This window comes from Stegostoma tigrinum, chromosome 27 (genome assembly GCF_030684315.1).
Source record: "Stegostoma tigrinum isolate sSteTig4 chromosome 27, sSteTig4.hap1, whole genome shotgun sequence".
In the NCBI taxonomy this organism is placed as follows: domain Eukaryota; kingdom Metazoa; phylum Chordata; class Chondrichthyes; order Orectolobiformes; family Stegostomatidae; genus Stegostoma; species Stegostoma tigrinum.
In genome coordinates this window covers 15,583,693-15,608,532 of record NC_081380.1, presented here as the reverse complement: position 1 = coordinate 15,608,532, position 24,840 = coordinate 15,583,693, and the positions used below count along the sequence as shown (strand labels likewise).

Below are 24,840 nucleotides of genomic sequence, written 5' to 3'. Positions count from 1 at the left end.
AATAGTCCTAGTGTATTCAGCATCTGTCTGTAGCTCAAACTCTCTAACCCTGGCAACATCCTTGTAAATCATTTCTGAACCCTTTCAAGTTTTGCAGCATCCTGTAGCAGGGAGACCAGAACTGAATGCAGTAATCCAGAAGTGGCCTAGCCAGTGTCCTGTGTCCTATGTCCTATGCAGCTGCAACATGACCTCCCAACTCCTATACTCAATGCACTGACCAATAAAGGCAAGTGTACCAAATGCCTACTTCACTACACTGTCTACGTGCAACCCCACTTTCAAGGAAATATGAACCTGCACCCCAAGGCATCTTTGTTCTTACGAAGTACTGAATTAAAGCATACCATGTGGATTCTGAAGTAGTGCCATTTAAATCCCTGTATTCTCGAATAAACAGTACACCGCTGAGCTTCTGTGCTGCTCTCTGGAGAGATTGCATCAGCACTTCCAAAGGATGTCAAATCAGATTGAGATTGAAGAAGAGTATTCCAACTGACGTTTCTGGAGCTAATTCCTCAAACGTACTATTCCATAATATGGAAATTAGGCAGGAATGATAATGCCTGCTTTATTTTAGAAGTTGGACCATGATGTGTTCTTTTTGTCAGTGGTTCACATTACAAATGAATGAAATGCGCAGTCTAATGCATTGCTCACTCTAACGTCTTTGCATCACTTGGTTTTACACCTGCTTTTACCAGAAAGTGATAAGGGTACCAGAGCGTATGAAGTTTATGCAGATACTAATTAAGGAGTAAGCCGTTCACCCCTGTTGTCTTGTTCCTCCTTAAAACAAATTAGGCAACTTCAACCAGAATGTTATGAATGAATTTGCCCAGATGTCCCACAATATTGAAACGGTCAATTCACTACGAACATAAGGCTGTATCAATGCAAAACTGTCCCAACTTTATTAGGAAACAAGTTACAGTAGCTTTTGCCACAAAAATGTGCTATCTCTAATCCTATTAAGCCCCTTGGGCTTACAGTTCTTCCTGAGTATCATGTAGATTTTCATAGCTGCTCTTTTTTTCTACAAAGCTGTTTTCTTTCTTCCTTCTCACTCCAAACATCAGGTTTCTGCCTTTTCAAAATTTCAAAAATATATTTTATACATAAAGATATCCTTGTACATCGTCACTGAAGCAGTTTGTTTCTCTAAAGTAGCATATGAAGGAACAAACATTGGACTTTGATTCTATGCAACAAAGGCATTACCTGTGCGGAGGTTATATTGACATATATATGAAGCACTGTGAGCATCTGATTACTTAATGCAGCCATATGGTATCAATGTGGACTTCACCAGTTTCAAAATCTCCCCTTCCCCTACTGCATCCCTCAACCAGCCCAGTTCGTCCCCTCCCCCCACTGCACCACACAACCAGCCCAGCTCTTCCCCCCCACCCACTGCATCCCAAAACCAGTCCAACCGGTCTCTGCCTCCCTAACCGGTTCTTCCTCTCACCCATCCCTTCCTCCCACCCCAAGCCGCACCCCCAGCTACCTACTAACCTCATCCCACCTCCTTGACCTGTCCGTCTTCCCTGGACTGACCTATCCCCTCCCTACCTCCCCACCTACACTCTCTCCACCTATCTTCTTTACTCTCCATCTTCGGTCCGCCTCCCCCTCTCTCCCTATTTATTCCAGTTCCCTCCCCCCATTCCCCTCTCTGATGAAGGGTCTAGGCCCGAAACGTCAGCTTTTGTGCTCCTGAGATGCTGCTTGGCCTGCTGTGTTCATCCAGCCTCACATTTTATTATCTTGGAATCTCCAGCATCTGCAGTTCCCATTATCTCTGACTTAATGGACCCTAGTTAACTACAGAAAAATCTCAGCAGGATTCTGCCTTTTGCCATGTCAGTAGGTCCAAAAGATTGGTCTGCAGGAAAACCCTGTTTTTATACGTTTATGGGAGATTTTCTGAAACTTTCTTTAGCAGTTCTGGCCAATCGGGGATAAATGTGTAATAATTGAAACATTGCCAGTCATTTGGATGGCTTGCTACTGTTTACTTCTTTTGTGCAGCAGGCCCTATTTCCTTTCTGTCTGAGCTCTCTTTTGTTTGGTGGACAAGTTGTTAGGGATATGTCTCTCCAGGATAATTTTTTTTACGTTATGCTAATTTCAGTAACATCTGACTGCTTTGTTTGCACTGTCTGGTGTGTGGCTGTTATGACTTCAGAGTTTTACTTGGCCAGTGTACCCAGCATCCCTTGCTGTTTGACCAAGTTAGCAAACTCTGTGTTTTAGCAGCCAGGAGGCTGCTACACCTCAAACCTTCTGCTCAATTTGATAAGATCATGACTGATTTGATCGTGGTCTCAAGTCCACTTTCCTGTCTATCCCTGCTACCCTTCAACTCCTTTGTAAGCCGAGAATTTGTCTACTTCTAAGCTATAAAGTGTTCAGTGCTTCTCCTGTCTCCTCTCTCCGGGTAAGACAGTTCCACAGACTCGGACACTCAAAAGAAAATCTCATCCTAAAATGAGAGATCCCTTAATTCTAAACAATTATTCCGAGTTGTTGAGTATCTAGGTAAGTCCCCTCAGAATCTTGTATTTCTCAATAAGATAACCTTTAATTCTTAAATCCATTGGGTACACACCACATCTGTTTAGCCTTTCTTCAAGGTAACCTGTCATCCCAGGAATCAGTTGAATGAACCTTCTCTGTATTGCTCCTAATGCAGTTATGTTCTTTCTTAAATAGGCAACCAAAACTGTTTGCAGTACCAGATCCTTTGTAACATTTTGCTAACCTAAATGACCCATTTATGCTTGTTCTCTTGTTAACTAACTAGTCTTCTGTTTATGCTAATAAGTTATTCTCTTAGACCGAGTCTTTTTTCGCAATAACCTGGGATGAGGCACGTTGGGGTAAATGCAGTCGATCTGCAAGTTCCCCTGTATCCACATTATAGAATATGATTTTTTTAATGTAGAGTGTAGGCCCATCAGCCCAACAAGTTCTCACTGACAGTCAGAGCATCCCACCCAGACTCATCCCCCTTTCTCCCACCTAATCTACATATCCCTGAGCACTATGGGCAATTTAGCATGGTCAATCCACCTAGCCATCACGTCTTTGGACTGTGGGAGGAAGCCGGAGCACCCAGAAGAAACCCACACAGACATGTGGAGACTGTGCACACTGCACACAGACAAGTCACCTGAAGGTGGAATTGAACCCGGGTCCCTGACTCTGTGAGGCAACAGTGCTAACCACTAAGCTACGGTGTCTCCCGAACTACTCATTACTATCTCAAAAGAATTCTTAACACATTTGTCAGGCATGATTTCTCTTTCACAAAACCACATTGATACTGCTTATCTGCAATGAGTTTTTATTTCAAGTGCCCTGCTATAACAAGAGATTTCAGCATTTTATCCATGGCTGATGTTAAGCTAACTGGCCTCTATTTTCCTGCTGTCTGAAACTCTTCTTTTGAATAGAAGAGCGATATACTGATCGGGCTTTTCCACAATTTTTGGAGAACATGGGATGGAGTTGGCCAGAATCTGAGGAATTTGTTAGTTTTTAGTTCTACAAATGCAGACCAGTAGTCTGAGCTTTGACTTCCATTCTATGCTGATTTGGATTAAAGTATCACTAGGATTGCTGCAATTTACCTCAGCGCTTCTGTGCAACAAAGTGAAGCAATCACCTTGGACTACTGTTTTTTTCATAGTCATTTGTGGAGCAGGCTTGAGAGTCTGACTGGCTACATTATGCTTGTATTTTGTACGACCATATTAAAGAGCCTTATGTCTGTTTGAAAAGCTAAGGTTCACAATGCAAGACAGCAGCAATATTGAAGTGATTGTTAGACTGTGGATTTCAACAATGGTAAGTTGTACTCCTGATTGGCTGGAAGGTACAGATAGTAATGTGTTCAATTTGCACATTCTGAATTCCATTTAGGGTTTACATATCCTTTATAATTTGTGATCTTCCTACCACAAGCCTTGATGTGAGGATGCACTGGGCTAGTCATTTTTTTTACAACATTATAAGCCAAGCTCCCTTGTTTTTTTTTGCAAGTACTATACTGTCAATGAATGGGAGGTTTAGGTAAGTGTTCCTGCTCAGAATGCATCCAGCCTCTCTAACCTCCATGGAAGTTGCTCTGCAAGTTAATGTATTGTACCTGTTGTAATTTCTCCAGTTCTGAACATACCGCGCATGTTCTGTGTTTGATATGTGCTGTTCTGAATCCATGTATATTTTTGTTGTCAGGGTGAGGAGGGGCCACCCAGTTTGGAGTACATTCAGGCTAAGGATTTATTCCCACGGAAAGAGCTGGTGAAAGAAGACGACGACTTGCAGGTAGCAACTCAGACTGATAATTTCTTTTCCCTCAGAAATGTGCCTTGCTGTACGGTATTGTACAGTCTGCCTAGTTTTTGCTCCCCATTTCCCATTTCATCCATAGTTAAGTTCCATGTGCTGGTGTTTTCCTTCCACACTTGATGGTGACATACTACTTTGGACCTTTTTCCCCACAGCATGGCACAACACGCTGCATTGTGCGTATTGAATATTCCATTAGCGTTACATGCCATACAAATAATGTTAATAATCTGCTGGTTTCTTGAATAGATATCTGCAAACTGTAGGAAAATATTCTGGTACTATTTGCTTGTCTTTTCTGCCTTAATTCTGTATATCCCAAGTGACAGATTTTGAATTGGAGCACTTAAGTGAGCTGAATTTCTTTGCTCCTGTTATGGGTGCTTTGTACAGTTTAAGTACCTATTATAAATGTTAAAAGTAGATGCTATGTATCTTTGTCCACATTCTGAGCAAAACTGCCTGTAATTCTTAAAGCTTTGTGTGTGTGTGTGCAGAATTATCACTACATTTGACTCTTCTGGGTAGGTAGGGATTTGTGGTTGTGGTGTAATGGATTCTGTTTGTAGTCCTTTTGTTCTGCACTTTGCTACTGAAAAAAAGCTCAAAATGAAAGAACCATTCATCATACAATTGCAGCAGACTAACTCCTTTTGTAGCTGCCCTAGGGCTGATTATGCATGGTCTACTATTTGCATTAATACTTCATGCTTTTCAAATGACACAAAGCATTTTAAATGTTACAGGAGAGTTTGAGGGCTTGGTTTCTGGTGGATTGCTCCAGTTAAGGAGGCAGCAGATAAACAGCTGGTTTTTTTTAAAAGTAGTCATTTGGGGGATGTGGAAAATTCCAACATGTATTGTCCATCCCTTTGTGGTCTCTGAGAAGGTGGTGGTGAGCTGCATTCGTGAACTACTGCAGTTCAGGTGGTGTAGGCAGAGCCACAATGCTGTTTAAGGAAGGAATTCCAGGATCTTGACCCAGTAACACCAAAGGAACAGTAATATACTTCCAAATCCGGATAGAGAATAGCTTGGAGAGGAACTTGCAGGTGTTTCCACATACTAAATACTGTAATCCTTGGAGATGGTAGCGGTCATGGTTTTGAAAGGTGCAGTCCGAGGAGCCGTAGTGAGTTTCTGCAGTGCGAATTAGAGATGGTGCAGAACATTGGTGATTGCAAAAATAAGTGTTTCCACTGCTGACCTGATAATGAAGAGAAGGTCACTGAAGCAGCTGCAGATGATTTGGCCTAGGATGTTACCCAGAAGAATTTCTATGAAGATGTCCTAGAGTTGAAATGATTGACCTCGAACAGCCTGGTATGACTTCATAAGCAGAGACCCTCTTTATTTATTTCAGTTTCGCAAGGGATCCTTGATGCCACTCTTGGTCAAATTTGGCCTTGATGCGTGAACAGTCAATCACATCACTCCAGTGGAATTCACCTCTCTTGCCCACACTTGAATCTACTGTAATGAGGTGAGGGAGAAAATGACCCTTGCATAACCCAAACTGAAAATCAGTTTGCAGGTTATTGCTTTGCAAAGATGCCTTGATAAGTGTTGATGACTGTTCTGTCATCTTACTAATATTTGAGAGTGGTGGAATTCTAATTGGCTGGATTGGGTTGGATTGGATTTGTCCTATTTTGAATGTAGAGCACTCCTACGCAACGTTATGCATTTTCAGTTAGATGTCAGTGTTGTAGCTGCGCTGGAACAGTTTGACTAGGGATGTCAAGACTTGGTCCACAGATCTTTGGTACTATGTTGGAATGTCATTAGGGCCCAGAGTCTTGGCAAGTATCCACTGTTTTCATTCTTGATTTGGAGAAGGCTGAGATGGATCATGGACTTCGCATTTCTGGCTGAAGATTATTGCAAATGCTTCTGCCCTTTCTTGTACACTGATGTGTTTTGGGCTTCTCCGTCATTGAGGATGGTGATATTTGAGGAGCTTCATCTGACAGTCCATTCTGCTCTACTGTAGCAGCATTACAAAGCTGATACATTGATTGTGGAATTGCTTAACCCTGTTTGTCACTTGCTCCTTAAGCTGTTTGGCACATGAGTAGTCTTGAATTGGTAGATCTGTTTGAAATCTATCCCATTTAGTATAATAGTAGTGCCAGCGTAGTGGAAAATATCCACAATCTGAAGACGGGTCTTTGTCTCCATAACACCTGTGAGGAGGTCACTCCTAATGATATTGTCATGGAGAGATTGTGACGCTGGGAACGTGGAGATACGTTGTAATCTGCAGGAGGTTTCCTTGCCCATGTTTGATCTGATGCCATTAGACATTAAGGGCTCCCAGGACAATTCCCTTTTGACCTTGTACTACTGTGCCGCTACCCCTCTCGGGTCTGTCCTGGCAGGATGGTTCTATTATAGATAACAAAGTGTGAAGCTGGATGAACACAGCAAATCAAGCAGCATCTCACGAACTCAAAAGCTGACGTTTTGGGCCTAGACCCTTCATCGGAGAGGGGGATGGGGAGAGGGATCTGGAATAAATAGGGAGAGAGGGGGAGGCGGAGGCGGACTGAAGATGGAGAGAAAAGAAGATTGGTAGGGAGGGGATAGGTCAGTCCAGGGAAGACTGACAGGTCAAGGAGGTGGGATGAGGTTAGTAGGCGGGAAATGGAGGTGCGGCTTGACGTGGGAGGAAGGGATGGGCGAGAGGAAGAACTGGTTAGGGAGGTGGAGACAGGCTGGGTTGGTTTTGGGATGCAGTGGGGGGAGGGGACGAACTGGGCTGGTTTTGCGATACAGTGGGGGAAGGGGAGATTTTGAAGCTTGTGAAGTCCACGTTGATACCATTGGGCCGCAGGGTTCCCAAGCGGAAAGAGTCGCTGTTCCTGCAACCTTCGGGTGGCATCATTGTGGCGCTGCAGGAGGCCAATGATGGACATGTCATCTGCGGAGTGGGAGGGGGAGTTAAAATGGTTCGCGACTGGGAGGTGCAGTTGTTTATTGCGAAATGAGTGGAGGTGTTCTGCAAAGCGGTCCCCAAGCCTCTGCTTGGTTTCCCCAATGTAGAGGAAGCCACACCAGGTACAATGGATACAGTAAACCACATTGGCAGATGTGCAGGTGAACATCTGCTTGATATGGAAAGTCATCTTGGGGCCTGGGATGGGGGTGAGGGAGAAGGTGTGGGGACAACTGTAGCACTTCCTGTGGTTGCAGGGGAGTGTGGAGCGGACAAGGGAGTCGCGTAGAGAGTGGTCTGTCCGGAAGGCAGACAGGGGTGGGATTGAAAAATGTTTTGGATGGTCCCCTCCCCACACTGCATCACAAAACCAGCCCAGCTCATCCCCTCCCCCCACTGCATCCCCAAACCAGCCCAGCCTGTCTCCGCCTCCCTAACCTGTTCTTCCTCTCGCCCATCCCTTCCTCCCACCTCAAGCCGCACCTCCGTTTTCATACCTACTAACCTCATCCCGCCTCCTTGACCTGTCCATCTTCCCTGGACTGACCTATCCCCTCCCTACCTCCCCACCTATACTCTCCTGTCCACCTGTCGTCTTCTCTTCTCTCCATCTTCGGTCTGCCTCCCTCTCTCTCCCTATTTATTCCAGAACCCTCTCCCCATCCCCCTTGCTGATGAAGGGTCTAGGCCTGAAACGTCAGCTTTTGTGCTCATGAGATGCTGCTTGACCTGCTGTGTTCACCTAGCTTCACACTTTATTATCTCGGATTCTCCAGCATCTGCAGTTCCTATTATCACAGGATGGTGCTATTGTTGTGTGGAACTTTGTGTAAGGTATGATTCTGAGAGTGTAACTATCAGGCGGTTGCTTGACTAGTCTGAGAGCTTTCCCAGTTTTGGCAGGGAAGACTGCAGAATATCAGAAGGGTGGCTTACTGTTGTTATTCCTGGTTCTTAAATAAAGTGCACAGTCGTCTGTATGACTTCATTCCTTTTAATGAAACAACATTTTTTTGAGCTTTGATACAAAATAGCTTGTTAGGTCATTTCAGAGTAGAGGTGACCATCAACCATATTGCTGTGGGTTGCAGTCAACATGTAAGCTAGACTGGGTAAGGATAGCAAATTGCTTTCCATAAAAGTCATCAGTGAAGCAGATAGGGTTTTTTTAACAAATATCAACACTGGTTTTGTAGTCCCTATTAGATGATTAATTCTAGACTTTATTGAAATCAATTTCCACCATCTGTCATGGTGGAATTTAAACTGTAGACCCAGACCATGATTTAGACTGCTAGTCCAGAATAGTTCAGGCCTGGCAGCATCTGTGAAGGAAAAAACCAAGTTAATGGCTCCAGTCCAGTGACCTTCCCCCAGAGTTCTGAGGAAGGGTCACTGGACCTGAAACATTAACTCCTGTTTTTCCCTTCACAGATGCTACCAGACCTGCTGAGATTTTCCAGCAACTTTGTTTTTGTCCCTGATTTGCAGCATCCACAGTTCGTTTTTTTTTTGAAAGTCCGGAACAGTGGTTGGTTTATGTCTTTAAATTTGTTCATGAGATGTTTGTCCAGTTGGTGCTTTCATTATTTATTCCTAATTGCCCTTGGTGGTGAGCTCTGTTCCTGAACTGCTGCAGTTTATGCTGGGCCTTTTGGTTGAACTGTTAGGAAGTGTGTACCAGGACTTTCGTGAAGGAGTGGTACGATAATGCCAAGTATAGAGGAGAACTTGGAGGCTCTATTTCTCTGTAACTTTGTCTTTCTGGTGATTGAGGTTGTTGAGTTGGGCAATTCTGTTGCAGGAGTCTCGGTGAGTTTATTACAGTGCATCTTGTAGATGGTATGCACTACTGTCACTGTTAGTGGTGGCAGGAGTACGTGTTTAAGGTGGATTCTGTGCCAGTCAAGCTTTATTCCGGAGTAGAGCCCAATCACCCTTCAATATTGATTGCCTCCCCAACCGACAAGTGGATGCTTTTTGTGCATTGTTGGGCTGGGCTATGTTTGCTGTCCTGTTGCAATAAATCTGGATCATCTCTGATGAGTTAAAGTTGTTGATAAGCATAACACTATTTCAAATTTTTTTAATCCACAACTAGTCAAGTCAACAGAATGATGTATTAGATTTGGATCTTGCTGAAAATTTATGATGGTTAAGGAACACACTGTTGCTACATTGCAAATTGGGGAGAAAGAGAATTCCTATGAATCACCACATAGTACTGATCAATTTGCACCATTCTGCATTTAGATGTTAAGTGCACTTGTGCTTAGCACAAAATTAAATCTATAAATGAATGTGAAGGTGTATGAGTTGTTAATTTTCAATATAACTGCCAATTAGCTTCTTCCCAGAAAGCAAATGCTTCTGAGTGTGGAGGTTTTTCTTGTGAAATATTCATGGGAGAGGTCATCTCTAATCTTTGGTTTGAAAATCCAAGGTTGCATTTATTGTGAATGACCCCACCAGGTGGCGCAAACAGTGGGCATATATTCTGCAATGAACTGACTGAAAGTGTAAGTATTCGGAGGAGGAGCTCAACTTGGTATATGACAGACAAATGAGGTGGTGGCTGGAAAAGGCAGGCTCTCCTACCCCCATTCTTTGCCCTGCTCCCATGAGGACCCAACTTTGACCTCACTATCAGCAGCACACGTGCTGATGTCTTTGTACACAAATTGGTGATGTCATAATTGCATGCGCAGATGCTTCCTGTGAGTCTTCCCTGTAGCAGCTAGGTGACGTCACTGGCTGTGCCTACGCAATGCAACAGCCGTGGTGTGTTTTGCATGATAACTTTGAAAATACAAAACTTTCTTGTTTAATAGAGAGCAGCAGCTGAGAGTCTCACTGGGAGAAGTGGAATTAAAATAAGCTTTCCATGTTAAAATAGTATCAGGAAATAATGGGAACTGCAGATGCTGGAGAACTCCAAGACAACAAAATGTGAGGCTGGACGAACACAGCAGGCCAAGCAGCATCTCAGGAGCACAAAAGCTGACGTTTCGGGCCTAGACCCTTCATCAGAGAGGGGGATGGGGTGAGGGTTCTGGAATAAATAGGGAGAGAGGGGGAGGCGGACCGAAGATGGAGTGCAATGGGAGAGATTCCCTGAGGTTGGTCCGGAGGGAGGAGGGTAACTTCTTCAGGTTAGGCACTCCCCCTCCCATTCTTTAGATGACATGTCCATCATGGGCCTCCTGCAGTGCCACAATGATGCCACCCGAAGGTTGCAGGAACAGCAACTCATGTTCCGCCTGGGAACCCTGCAGCCTAATGGTATCAATGTGGACTTCACCAGTTTCAAAATCTCCCCTTCCCCAACTGCATCCCTAAACCAGCCCAGTTCGTCCCCTCCCCCCACTACACCACACAACCAGCCCAGCTCTTCCCCTCCACCCACTGCATCCCAAAACCAGTCCAACCTGTTTCTGCCTCCCTAACCTGTTCTTCCTCTCACCCCTCCCTTCCTCCCAACCCTAGCTGCACCCCCGTCTACCTACTAACCTCATCCCACCTCCTTGACCTGTCCGTCTTCCCTGGACTGACCTATCCCCTCCCCACCTATAGTCTCTCCACCTATCTTCTTTTCTCTCCATCTTCGGTCCGCCTCCCCCCCTCTCCCTATTTATTCCAGAACCTTCACCTCATCCCCCCTCTCTGATGAAAGGTCTAGGCCCGAAACGTCAGCTTTTGTGCTCCTGAGATGCTGCTTGGCCTGCTGTGTTCGTCCAGCCTCACATTTTGTTGTCTTGAAGCTTTCCATGTTCTCTGCTTTAGTGTTCCGCATCCAACTTCCACTGCAAAGGTCAGAATATCTGCTTTTCTCCAGTTCACTGCATTTTACAATTTTAAAATGGAAACTATAATTAATTTGCGCTGATAATTAGGTTAAATTAAACTTTAGGAAGTTAGATCTGGGATCTTGCCGATTGTAAAAGAGAAATATTAAATTCCCCTTTGTGGAACTTCTGTCAAATTCTCAATCAGATATTACAGGAATGGTCTGAATGAAATTGTTGTAACCTTAGGATGATCAGAACTTCTCAGCAGTTTGATGGACATACTGGAGAAGATTCGCAATACTGTGGCGTTCCTCTTGATCCAGTTGTAATCGATTAGGTTTTTGACTATATTACCAAGATTTTAGCACTTGTCCAGCAGCAGCTGAAAAAAAAATTGCACTTTCAACAACTTGCAAATAAAAATACAGACTTTCTACCACATTGGTAGGGTTGAGAGAAGGCAGCTTTATTGACATCCATATCTCCTCCAGTGCTGAGGCAATGTACGTCTATTCAGTTTTTTTTTTTCTCAACCATTCATCTTTGGAAGCAAGAGAGAACACGAATGAAGGCATAGTCCTAGCAGGAAAGGCTGGAATGAAGGCTGATCACTGCTATGTTAAAAAGGTGACGATATTTCATAAATAATTCATTGACTTTAAACTGCTTTGGAGTTTTTTGAGATCTTGGAAATTGTTACCTAAATATAAGTATGTATATCTTCATTAAACAGTTGATACAAGAGATTGACAATAAATGTGATTTTGCATATGAGACCATGGGTACTATCGAAGTCCAGAGGTAATTTATTAACTATTTTTGTTCCCACAGAATCCTGGCTCTTAAAAATTGTATTTCTTCTTAAAAAGAGAAGTGATTCTACTATTTGAGTTTGGAAAATACTCAATTGTCATCTGTTGCAAAATTTGTGTGGTTTCAGAACTTGTAAATCTGGTATGGATTACATCTGTTAAATTGAAATGCGAACATTTCATCTTCCTGATATTTTTACAGTGCACATGATTTTAGATGCATTTCTGTAATAACTTCGTTTTCTGTTGGGATGCTCATTCCTACAGTTGTTCAGCTGCTGCAGATTCTTTGATATTTCTGCTATGGTATTGAAGGATTCCAGAATTTTAGTCCATCAGTGAATAACAAGTGATGCTATAAGACCGAGTCAGGATTATTTCTGACTTGAAAGGGAACTTGGAGGTGATGGTATTTTCTTGAATTTGACTACTCTGATCCTGTTCTTCCACGACACTGCAGGGCTAGGTTTTGCAGTTACTGTAAATTTTTAGACGTAGGATCAACTAAAGTGTATTGCTTTTAATTCCATATTGTGTTGACTGCTGATGTCGGTGTGCCATACAGCTAATAGGATACTCAAACATCACACCTGAATTATACAGCTGTGGTGTGCGTGTTTAGCAATGCTCGGAGGCACAAAATGTAGGCTTGGACTTGCTATGGGTAAGACAAAGCGAGTTAGAACTTCGTCAGTGCACCAGTGACCCATAGACTGTAGATTATACAGGACCCTGTCATAATTTTTGGCAGAGCTTTTATAGGATTTTTTAACCTGTAACCTCAGTTTAAACTGATAATAGTAAAATGAGTCCTAAATTTATAGTGACTAGGTAAAGTCTATCATAGAACCATAGACAATAGCTAAATAATATGCTAAACCTGGATAACTAATTATTATGTAAAATAAAGGTGGTCAGATAGAGGATCACAGTTGCAGCATGTAAGAACTTGTGGAAATCTGTGCACTTTGTGGCAGCCAGTAAGTGTCTGCAGCTTTGAGCAACTTCAGCTCTGAGTTGATGGAGCTGGAGCCAAAATTTAGACATTGTAATACATTGTGGAGGGGCAAAGTTACCTGGCCATTCTGCCCTAGGAGAAAGTAACACTCCTTAAAGTAGAAACTTCTCATTTAGTTTAAATTCAGGAAAAGTTGGAGATAACTGTAAGCAAGGCAGGTATGGGGCTCCAGAACGTAGCAATGGAGAGACCTCATCAGCTGAACTTATCCAACAGGTTAAAAGCATTTTGCAACTTCTGTGGACAAGGAGGGGCATTGTGGAAGATGAACATACTGTAGCATCATGATGCAGGAACCAATTCAAGTGGGAGAAACAGTAAGGAATGTACTTCTAGTCAAGAACAGTATGATTCAGGGAATAAACACTGATCTTCTTAACTGAGAGCACAGTTTGTGTTCCCTGCCAGTACCACAATCAACAGTTCTGAAGAAGAGTCAAATTGGACTCGTAATGTTAACTCTGTATCTCTCTCCACTGATACTGCCGAGTATTTGCTTGGGTATTTCTCGATTTCTGTTTTTTTCTGTTTTGATTTCATGGTTCATTTAAGAGATTACATCAGAGCTGGAAAGGAACTTTATGTAGGAGGGGAAGGATCCAGTTCTAGTGGCCCACATAGGTACAACATGGATTGGACTAAGAAGGAGATTATGCTAAAGGAGTATGAGCAGCCTAAGTAACACTTGTAATAGTTTAAATTATAGAGCTAGCACACAGGAGGTGGGTTGTGGTGATCAATAATCATGGACACAGCCTCGCTACAGGAGCTCCTCTGTGTTGTCTTAGTTCCACCAACTTCAATTATTGTGCCTGTTTCATGAGGTCAGAAGTGGGATGTTTGCTAATGATTGCGTCTTACTCTTAGTGCACAGTAAGACTGGTACAACATTAGGGTCACTCTGTCTTTGTGGGCAGCTTGGTAGTTCAGTGGTTAGCACTGCTGCCTCACAGCACCAGAAACCTGGGTTTGATTCCAGCTTCTGGTGACTGTGCAAAGTCCGCACACATTTTCTCCCTGTGTCAGCGTGAGTTTGCTTTCAGTCCAAAGATGTGCAGGTGAGGTGGATTGGCCACGCAGGGTTATAGGAATAGGGAGGGTGGGGTTGTGGATCTAGTGGAATGCTCTTTGGAGGGACTCAATGAGCCAAATGGCCTGCTTCCACCCTGTAGGGATTCTGAGATTCTGGAGTATTTGTTATGTACTTACAAAGCACATTTTTATGAACATTAACATTTGAATCAAGTTATTAGCCCATGTTCTTGGAAATCCAATTAGAAAGCCTACACTGATGATTTTCCACCCACAGAATTTTACATCTATTGATAGTTGTTAGACATTGTTTTAAGTATTGTTTTAAGTGGTCGGCACAACATTGTGGGCTGAAGGGCCTGTTCTGTGCTGTACTGTTCTATGTTCTATGTTCTATGTTCTAACACTGGGCAAATAGCTTCCAGTTCAGAGAAATTTTCTGTTGATGTTTTAGGACTCAAAAATGAGCACATTTGCCATAAAATCACTGTCAAAACTAGATTTTTTTAACTTTTTTTCAATTTTTGACCTGTAAAGAATGTAAATTTTAATTTTTATCCTTCTGATTGTGGACTGAAATGTGAAAATGACTTTTTAAAACCGAAGGTTGTGTAAAGGTTTACTACACTTTTCAAAGCAAACTGTTTGACACTTGAACGTAAGTGCTGTTTCCACTGCTGTTTGCTCAGCAGTCAGTGAGTCTAGTTGCACACAAAGTGGAGCAAATGGATAAGAATGGAGATTTAGCCAGCAGCAAGTAGCTCATTGGTCTGGGGAATGGTGACCAGTTGTCGGTAATAAAGGCCTTCTCTCTGCCAGCAACTGTGATTAACTCCTAGCTAACTGTACAGTTTACAGGCAGATCCATTGTACCTCTGGAAAGCAAAGAACTGTCTTCTCTTTTCAGTGAGAACAGCTTCAGCCTAAAGAAAGCCAGTTTATTTCCCCCCTCCAGTTGTTGTAATCTGTGACTTCTAACCAACAGTTGAGATGTTGTAAGTGTGAACTAGCTCCCCTGTACCTCTTAAGCAAGTTAAAGTACCTGGAGAAGGAATATCAAGGAGCACCCAGTTACGAAAAGGCAAAAAGATCTTCTGAGCAAGAATTATGAATTGGGACCATTGGACTGTCTTCCTGATCTTTCCCCAACCATGACACCATGTATTTTTTACCCTTCTGCACATGCATGCGTGTAGACGAAGTTTTATGAAGAAATATCAAAGAAAAATTAGTGTTTTACTTGGAGAATTATGTTGACAGTTCAGAATTGTTTACCAGTAGCTAGAATTCACTTGCTTGCAAAAAATGATCATTACTGAGTGTTTGCCATGTAAAGTGATTTGATTTATTGTAGTCGCAGGCACCTAAGCACAGTGAAAAGCTTTGCTTTGTGAGCAGTACAAGCTTGTAAACAAGAACATACAGATCATAGGGTTACAAGCAATATTCGAATAAGATCAGCTGTCGGGAGCTTGCAAAGAGCCTCTGTGTCGGCGCCATCTTGAATCCAAAGTGATGGTATGTTTATCAGTTTGTTACGCTGGAAGCTCTGTACACAAATGTGTGTAAAACAGCATTGTCTTGCTATTTCAGGTAGAAATCTAGTCTTAGTGAAAATCTGTCAGAACAAGAAACAAGCGTAGAACAGTAGGAAATTTGCAGCAGCAGAAGAGGTAATTGGGGTTCATTGTGTCCATGCTGTATGAGAGCAACTCCTGTAGGCATGATGTATGTTGATTTAAATTAGTTGTATATGATGATAAGCCACTGTAATAAACATATTTGTCAAACTGGCAGTGTTTTTAATCGCAGGCCAAGCAGCATCTTAGGAGCAGGAAAGCTGCTCCTCTGATGCTGCTTGCCCTGCTGTGTTCATCCAGCTCCACACCTGGTTATCTCAGATTCTCGAGCATCTGCAGGTCCTATTATCTCTAGCATTTTTAATCAACCTGATCAGGGATGTTATGACACACCTCTGGAGATGGTGGGACATGAACCTGGGTTTCCTCGCTCAGGTGGGGACTCAAGTGCCACAGAAGACCCCGTGGACGTCATCTACAGAATACTGCCTGTTCAGATATGTTATTGCATGCCCATGGAGCAGATGGGACTTGAACCTGGGCCTTCTACCTCAGAGGTAGGGACACTACCACTGCACCAGCAAGCCCCCTAGAGGTGGTGTTATAGATGTTTACTAATCGACCTGTTCAGAGATGTTATCATTCCTTTGGAACAGGTGAGACCCGAACCTACCTAAATGGTACCTTGCTAGCTCAGATAGCAGTACCATCATTGTGCCTCAAGAAGGCCCCAGCGCTGGTATCATTAAATATCCCTGGTTGTTAAGATTCTGATGGACTTTATTAAGTGGGATAGATTGAGAAGATCTATTGATATCTTATTCTTCTGGAACCATGTTGTACAGGCTTATTTTTCCACGTTTGCCAGCACAGCAACAGTGATTGGACTTTTAAAGAATTGAATTGGCTGATAAGTACTTTAAAAATACTGTGTGTATGTGGAAAGATTGAATTGATCGTAACATGTATAATCCATGAAATTGTAGTTAAGCTGTTGCATATTGTTTCAAAATCTGAAGCTGTACGTGAAGGGAACTCTTGATGATTCTCGCTGGTAGTCAGTTACTGAGCTCAAGCGCTGGTGCTGGTAAAACTCACAACTCACTTGAAGCTTATTGTAAATAAACGATTTTTTGAAAATTCTCAAGTCATTTTTCTTGCCCAAGTTGTGCTGAAAATATAAACGTCCTCACTTTAATCTGATCATGTTTGTTCTAATTAAGAAGAAAACATCTGACTGGCAGAATATCAGAATTTCTAATGACTATCTTAATTGTTACTGTACAAGATTGCTGCAGCATGGAACTCCTCAACCTTATTGATGCAAATACAAGTCACATATCATTTTCCTGTGCTGTAGATTTTTAGGATTATTTGTTTAGTGGATTTGGAGCTTCGTGGATGTGCGGCTCAGTGGCTATGCCAGGATTTATCTGCTGTTCCCCTTGTCCTTTGGAGGTGTTGGTTAGCTGCTGCCTTGAATTGAAGCAGTCCCTTTGGTGTAGGCAGATCCACAATGTCATTAGGGAGTAAATTCCAGGATTTTGACCCAGCAACGTTGGAAGAACAGTGATACATTCCCAAGTTGGAATGTTGAGTGGCTTGAGAAGGACCTTGCAGATGTGATGTTCACTTGTATCTGCTGTCCTTTTCTTTCTAAATAGAAATGGTCATGGTTTTGGAAGGTGTTATCTAAGGATCCTTTGTGAATTTCTGTGGTGTGTGTTGTAGGCAGTGTGTACTACTTCCACATAGTGTCAGTGAGGGAGGGAATAATGTTTTTTGCATGTGGTGGTGCTAGTAAAGTGTTCTGTCCTGGATGGCATTAAACCTACTTAAGCAGACATGGAGAGCATTTTTAATTTTTCAGTTGAAACTGAACACAATGAAACTGCTTATTGTTTTGCACTTGTCACATAATGCACATAGATTTACAGGTAGGTGTCAGGTCTGTCAGTTCCATATTGCAACAAATTTCATTTATGTAGAGCTTCTATATATAATAAAATATTTCAGTGTTGTGTCAAACGTAATTCCACTTGCTCAGTCTTTGCCTGTTACCCCTGCATTTCCATGTTTCATGCAATACTTGTGTGCTTTTTGTATATAAAATATGTAATTAAGATATTTTGTTTTAATTGAATGAGTAAAAAAATCAGCACATGATCTTGTATGATGAATTTTGCTTGTAGTAGAAACTTTGAATCAGAGCTTTGATTGTCCACTAGTTTCTTCATTCAAAAAATTGAAGTTGATCCTTTCTATGCATTCAGTTTATCAGAAGACAAAGTACTGATTGGCTACATTTGACAGTATAGCATTGATTCTGTCCCTGCACCACCAGCATACCACCACCACTACGTAGTCATAGAGTCATACAACATAGAAACAGACCGAGTAGTCCATGCCAACCATAATCCCAAACTAAACTGCCTGAGCTGGGCCCATGTCCCTCCAAACATTTCTTATTCACTTACGTCTTTTACATATTGTAACTATATCTGCATCAACCACTTGCTCTGGAAGTTCATTCCACTCACAAGGCACTCTGTGTTACAAGAAAAAAAAATTCCCCCCATTTCTTTTTTAAATCTTTCTCCTCTCACCTTAAAAATATGCCTCCTAGTCTTGAAATCCCCCATCTTAAGGAAAAGACACCAGCCATTCACTTTATCGATACCTTCACTATTTTATAAACCTCCTGAAGTCATCTCTCAACCTCCAATGCTCCAATGAAAAAATGAAAAAACCTACAGCCTGTTCAGTTTCTCCTTTTAACTCAAACTCTCTATTTCTGGCAACAATCTCTTCTAAACCCTCTCCCTGGGCACAGTGAGGCAATTCTGTGGAGTGTTCTAGAAGATAGCGTTCTTCGTTTCTTAAAGCAATCAAGCTGTCCTCTTGCAGTGTTCTAGTCTTATGTTCGTATATTGTGCTGTGAACGACTTGTCAAGTTTTGCTTCCTCATGGTTTACCTTTTATAGGTGCCTTTTCCAGTCCTCCAAGGGGAAGGTGTGGAATACCTGGGACGTGCAGATGATGCTGTGATTGCTATCTCTAATTACAGACTCCACATTAAATACAAAGATTCTTTAATCAATGTAAGTATCATTTTCTGGATACTGTTGTTACTTTCTGGCAAAGTTACAGAAGATTATGTTGATGAATTTTAAATTAACCACTTGCTGTCAAATTAAGCGATTAGTTTTCTGTTTCCAGTTCCGCCCTCTTCACTCACTTGATTAACAAAAAAGGATCAGTCCTCCTTTGTTAAGCATTTATAAATTCAGTCACTTCCTGAAAGATGAAAGGCTAGAGAGAAAACAAGGTTGAGGAGAGGCATTTCACAAATGAATGATTGAAATGGACTAATTCAGTTATGGGAATTGAACTAAATTTCCTTTCAACTAAATGACAGTTTAGTAACATGTCTAATAAAGTGATCTGTGGTATTGCCACAGTCGTAAGGAAAGGTCACTGGATTTGTGACATTAACTTTGCTTTTTCTTCGCAGATGCTGCCAGACTTGCTGAATTTTTCCAGCAATTTCTGTTTTTGTTTCAGATCTTCAGCATCCACAGTTTTGTTTTTTGGCTTAGAAGGGAAATTGGGCTGTCAGTTGTTTAGTGGGAATTGTGTTGAGACAGTGTGAAAATGGTCACTTAGATGAGATGATTTTGGAGAGGGCCGCAGCAGAGATAATAAAGAATTATAAAGATAAGATAAAGAATGCATAATCTGGAAATCTGAAGTGTTACTTTTTGGGGAAGATGTTTAACTGTCTGAAATAGAAGATTCTGTTTCACTGTGGAAAGAAAAACAGAAGGGTTTTTATATCTTGGTCAGCATTTATCCCTCAGCTAAGACTCAATACAGAACCAATAATTTTTATAAAATCCTGTTTGAGTTCACTGTGCGCACGTTGGCTGCCATGTTCCCCACATCAAAATAGTGACCGCATTGTACAAATATTAAGTAAGTTGTAAAGCACTGTGGCACACCTAAGATCATGAGTGGAGCCTGGTTGATATGAAGTACGTTTAGTTTGCTCTGGTTCTGCTTACATTGTGTGTTGACTGCTGTGTCTTAACATTAGAACACAGCAAGTGTTTTCCATGTGTAAGGTTCCTGCCTTTCTTTCATCTATTATTTTGATTTCATTTTCCCCTTCTCTTTCCTTTTGTTCTGCTTTAGACGTTTCTGCAGGGTGTGGACAGTGACGTCTCAGTAAGTACTGTGTGTGTGTGTACTTCACTTCTGGTTACGCATACAACAGTGTATCCAACACAATTTATGTGAACAGTCCTGGTCAGAGATGTAGGTTTTTAAAGTTCCACCACAATGTGATGTCGCCAAGTACGTAGACATGAATAAAGTGTACCCAAAACAACATAAAGAAGCTTCAGGTGTACTCCTCTTTATCCTTATCTTCATGTGGACATAAGAAAGACATGTCATGTGGATACTGTCTCGGTATATACATGTACAAGAACTTGGTACTTCTAGCAGTTTCTTCACATGTCTTCACTCGCTTATGATTTTGTGCACTGTCAGGTTAACACCAACCAAACAGTTTGCTGATAATCATAGGTAAAATATGTAGCTGTGTGGAATGATTTGATCCCAGTGTGCGCCTGAAGCTATCGATCAAAGCTTTTAGTAACGTTGACTGTTGGAATGCCGGAGTGACAGTCATGTTTTATTGCTAAACATTCATAGAAAACACAAACATGTAGAGCACTTGAATTAACCTAATCTGCATGAATCCCTGTGCTGTACAGTCATTCACTCATTGGTGTTTGGCGTCAGTGGTGTTTTGTACAACACTGATAATTGGACCATGAATCAATTTCCTACTTAAGGTTCAGTCACAAGAATTGACATAGTTCTATCAGCTTGAGAAGTGCCATTGTTAAATATATTGTCAGGGAAATAAATTAATTCCTGTAGAGATTACAGTAAAAGTAGGAATGTTGGAAATACTTCAGTATTTGAAATACATCAGTTAGAATTTTGTAGAAGACTTTATCAGACTTGTGCGGATTCTAATTTTATTGTATGCTGTTGCAGTGTTAAGTTGACTGGGCCTTGTGCAAAAAGTCCTGTAATGATTTTCCCTGGGCACAGCTCTGATTTGGAAAAGGTTATGTTATGAACAGAATTTTTGAAGTTTTGGATTGTAACAAGTTTGCAGAGTGAATCTCAGAATTTGACCGGAATGGCTGATGTGGCTTCTGCCAGAGCTGGCACTGCTCTTGTGTTCCTATTGTTGCAGCCTGCTTGAATTATTTTGCAGAATTTGTAACTTAAATATATTTAACTTGTGGTGTTCTCTTCCCTGTTCCAACAAGAAGCCACCTCAGTTTGTTAGAGATGCAGATGTTAGTTAAAGGCTCGGGAAATTACCAACTTCTGGCAGCTCCGTAGTAAACTGAAGAACTCTGCTCAGCCAGCAGTTTGGTCGTAGTTGTCTATTGAATGCCCACTTATGATGATGGGAGAGAAAAATAAATTTGGGAATTTGCATTCTCACTTGACTTTGCAAACCTTAAAATATGGATTCTTAAAATGTAAAATAAAACTAAGGACTGCAGATGCTGAAAATCTGAAACAAAATCAGAAATTACTGGAGAAACTCAGCAAGTCTGGCAGCATCTATCCAGAAAAAGCTTTCTTTCCATAGATGCTGTCAGTCTCACTGAGTTTTGTCAGCAAATTCTGTTTTTCACTCTTAAATTTTTGGATTTAGAAACGTTCCACCGATACTGACAAACAGGAACTGAATTGTAGCTTAATTTCATTCAATCTTTGCTGTTATAAATGAGGTGATGTCATTGCCAGCACTGCATGGAGTGTTCACTTTTCACTCATGAGATCCATGTGGACTTAATATATATGCCAGACTCGGTAAATGAACCCAGCTTTTTTGATGTGAAACTGTGCCAATGCAATACTGGTTACTGTAGTGTACATTATGGCTGTTTAAGACTGCTATTAAAAGTAATATTTCTTAGCAGCGTTTGTTATTGGTTTCTCTGATAACTGACGTACTTGTGTCTTATTATAGGTGCCTATACGGCTTATTGAAACTGTTGAGAGTCGGGACATGTTTCAACTTCACATTGTATGCAAAGATTCCAAGGTTGTCAGGTATGTTGTACCTCATCGATTGATATGGAATATGGCATTGAAAGTGAGCCTCTCCAGCACAGCACATTGTACTGGTAGAATTCTTAACACAAAGGCACATAATGTATCTTATCTCTAATCATGCCGAGACAGATTCAAGCCCCCAGCAATATAGTCCTGAGCTCTCATGCTGAAACCAGTGCTGGTGGACACTAATGGCTGCCACACAGATGGATCTCTCAGATGGGATGCTGTTGTAAACATGGTGCACCAGATATAAATGAGAATGTCAAGAAAAGATGTAATTCATGTGTATTTGAGGAGTCTTGTGATGTGTTGTATACAGACATACCAGGAGAATACACTATTTTCAGAACTATGCCCAGCTCATGCCTAGAAGCTGCCATTCATTGATTTGGATATCATGCAAGTGGCTTATCAAAAAATATATTTCTTCAAAGCAGAAAGCTTCGTTCTGTTGATAAATGTCTAATTTTTAGAGCTTTCCTATTTGTGGTAACAGACAATGCGACACATATGGATTAAGTAAAAGAAACTGTGCGCTCCAGACTGGTTTCCTTCAGTGTTTTAGGAATTGTTCCTTTTCTTTAGAGTGATCACAAGAAATGCTGGGAAAAGATATGTTTTACTTTATGAAGGAGAAGGCCAGGCATTCGTGGATCCTGTTTTTGCTTTTAAATCTCTCTTTGTCAATTGAATGGTACTGGAGATTTTGTTTATTATGTGGTTATCAAATTAAACTGTGCAATGGCTGGCTATTCACCAACATTGAACATGCTTTCATTTGAACATGGTTCAGCCCTGCATTTTATGCTTTTCATAGAACATAGAACAGTACAGCACAGAACAGGCCCTTCAGCCCACAATGTTGTGCCGACCATCGATCCTCATGTATGCACCCTCAAATTTCTGTGACCATATGCATGTCCACCAGTCTCTCAAATGTCCCCAATGACCTTGCTTCCACAACTGCTGCTGGAAACGCATTCCATGCTCTCTCAACTCTGTAAAGAACCTGCCACTGACATCCCCTGTATTCTTTCCTCCAACCAGCTTAAAACTAAGACCCCTTGTGTTAGCCTTTTCTGCCCTGGGAAATAGTCTCTGGCTATCAACTCTATCTATGCCTCTCATTATCTTGTATACCTCAATTAGGTCCCCTCTCCTCCTCCTTTTCTCCAATGAAAAGAGTCCGAGCTCAGTCAACTTCTCTTCATAAGATAAGCCCTCCAGTCCAGGCAGCATCCTGGTAAACCTCCTCTGAACTCTCTCCAAAGCATCCACATCTTTCCTATAATAGGGCGACCAGAATTGGACGCAGTATTCCAAGTGCGGTCTAACCGAAGTTTTATAGAGCTGCAACAAGATCGCACGACTCTTAAACTCAATCCCCCTGTTAATGAAAGCCAAAACACCATATGCTTTCTTAACAACCCTGTCCACTTGGGTGGCCATTTTAAGGGATCTGTGTATCTGCACGCCAAGATCCCTCTGTTCCTCCACGCTGCCAAGAATCCTATCCTTAATCCTGTACTCAGCTTTCAAATTCGACCTTCCAAAATGCATCACCTCGCATTTATCCAGGTTGAACTCCATCTGCCACCTCTCAGCCCATCTCTGCATCCTGTCAATGTCCCGCTGCAGCCTACAACAGTCCTCTACACTGTCAACGACACCTCCAACCTTTGTGTCGTCTGCAAACTTGCTGACCCATCCTTCAATCCCCTCATCCAAGCCATTAATAAAAATTACAAACAGTAAAGGCCCAAGGACAGAGCCCTGTGGAACACCACTCACCACTGACTTCCAGGCAGAATATTTTCCTTCTACTACCACTCGCTGTCTTCTGTTGGCCAGCCAATTCTGCATCAGACAGCTAAGTTCCCCTGTATCCCATTCCTCCTGACCTTCTGAATGAGCCTTATCAAATGCCTTGCTGAAGTCCATATACACCACATCCACAGCTCGACCCTCATCAACTTTTCTAGTCACATCCTCAAAGAACTCGATAAGGTTTGTGAGGCATGACCTGCCCCCCTCAAAGCCGTATTGACTGCATTTAATCAAGCCATGCTCTTCCAGATGGTCATAAATCCTATCGCTCTGAATCCTTTCTAACACCTTGCAGACGACAGACGTGAGACTGACTGGTCTGTAATTGCTGGGGATTTCCCTATTTCCTTTCTTGAAGAGAGGAATTACATTTGCCTCTCTCCAGTCCTCAGGTACGACTCCAGTGGAGAGCGAGGATGCAAAGATCTTCGCAAGTGGCGAAGCAGTTGCATTTCTCGTTTCCCAAAGCAGCCGAGGACAAATCTGGTCCGAGCCTGGCGACTTGTCAATCTTAATGTTTGACAAAATTTTCAGCACGTCAGCTTCCTCTATCTCTATCCATTCCAGCATGCGCACCTGCTCTTCAAAGGTTTCATTCACTACAAAGTTCATTTCTTTCATAAAGTAACTTTTTGGGAAATAATTGTGTAGCAAAAAATCTAGCATTTTTCCTGAATTAGCTTGTCAATATCTCTTGTCTACTGTTGTGTCCTTGGCTTAATTACCAACATGGTGTCAGTAATTGGAGTATAATTTGAATTCAAATACATTCACATCTTGGACACTGAACAGGAGGACTGAACTTTAAGATATAGGCAATAAATCTTTGAAACTCTCATTATTTAAGTAAATATGCAATCATATCCGCTTTATTGCAATTATATCGATTGCTGTTAATCAGATGGTGCTATTCTTGGATTTCAGAATTGCAATTATGCTAGTGCAGGAGACCATTTGGCCAATTGATTCTGTGCCAGCTCTCCAAATAATCATCTCACCTAGTGCCTTTCTCCTGTCATGTCCCCGTAATCCCGAATACCTTGAATCAACCTGCCTTCAGAACACTCTCAGGCAGTGCATTTGTTTCTTGTACTAATTACTTTAAATCTGAGAGGTCTAGCTCTCAATCCTTTCACAACTGGTGGAGAAGTTGATTTTTCTTGATGAGTTGTGCTTTGTATCCCTGATAAGTGTCTTTTTTTTTTAAATGAGAGATTGTAAAGGGGACCAAATTAAGTTTTACATCAGAGATAATGGGAACTGCAGATGCTGGAGACTCCAAGATAATAAAATGTGAGGCTGGATGAGCACAGCAGGCCAAGCAGCATCT

The 24,840-nt window shown here is 41.9% G+C and overlaps 1 protein-coding gene across 7 annotated transcripts in view; it reads left to right on the top strand.

The window, feature by feature from the left end:
* mtmr4 (myotubularin related protein 4) overlaps nucleotides 1-24,840 on the top strand; it is a 171,866-nt gene that overhangs the window by 71,917 nt on the left and 75,109 nt on the right. For 6 of the 7 annotated variants that reach the window (XR_007250022.2, XM_048556834.2, XM_048556836.2 and 3 more), the window contains 4 exons: nucleotides 4,246-4,335; nucleotides 18,512-18,628; nucleotides 19,722-19,754; nucleotides 21,595-21,677. Coding sequence is in view for 6 of the 7 variants with exons in the window: in XM_048556834.2 (XP_048412791.1) it covers nucleotides 4,246-4,335; nucleotides 18,512-18,628; nucleotides 19,722-19,754; nucleotides 21,595-21,677 (323 nt within the window). In the remaining variant the exon portion in view is untranslated. The remainder of the gene's footprint in view (nucleotides 1-4,245; nucleotides 4,336-18,511; nucleotides 18,629-19,721; nucleotides 19,755-21,594; nucleotides 21,678-24,840) is intronic. The other variant, XM_048556837.2, reaches the window with a different exon arrangement.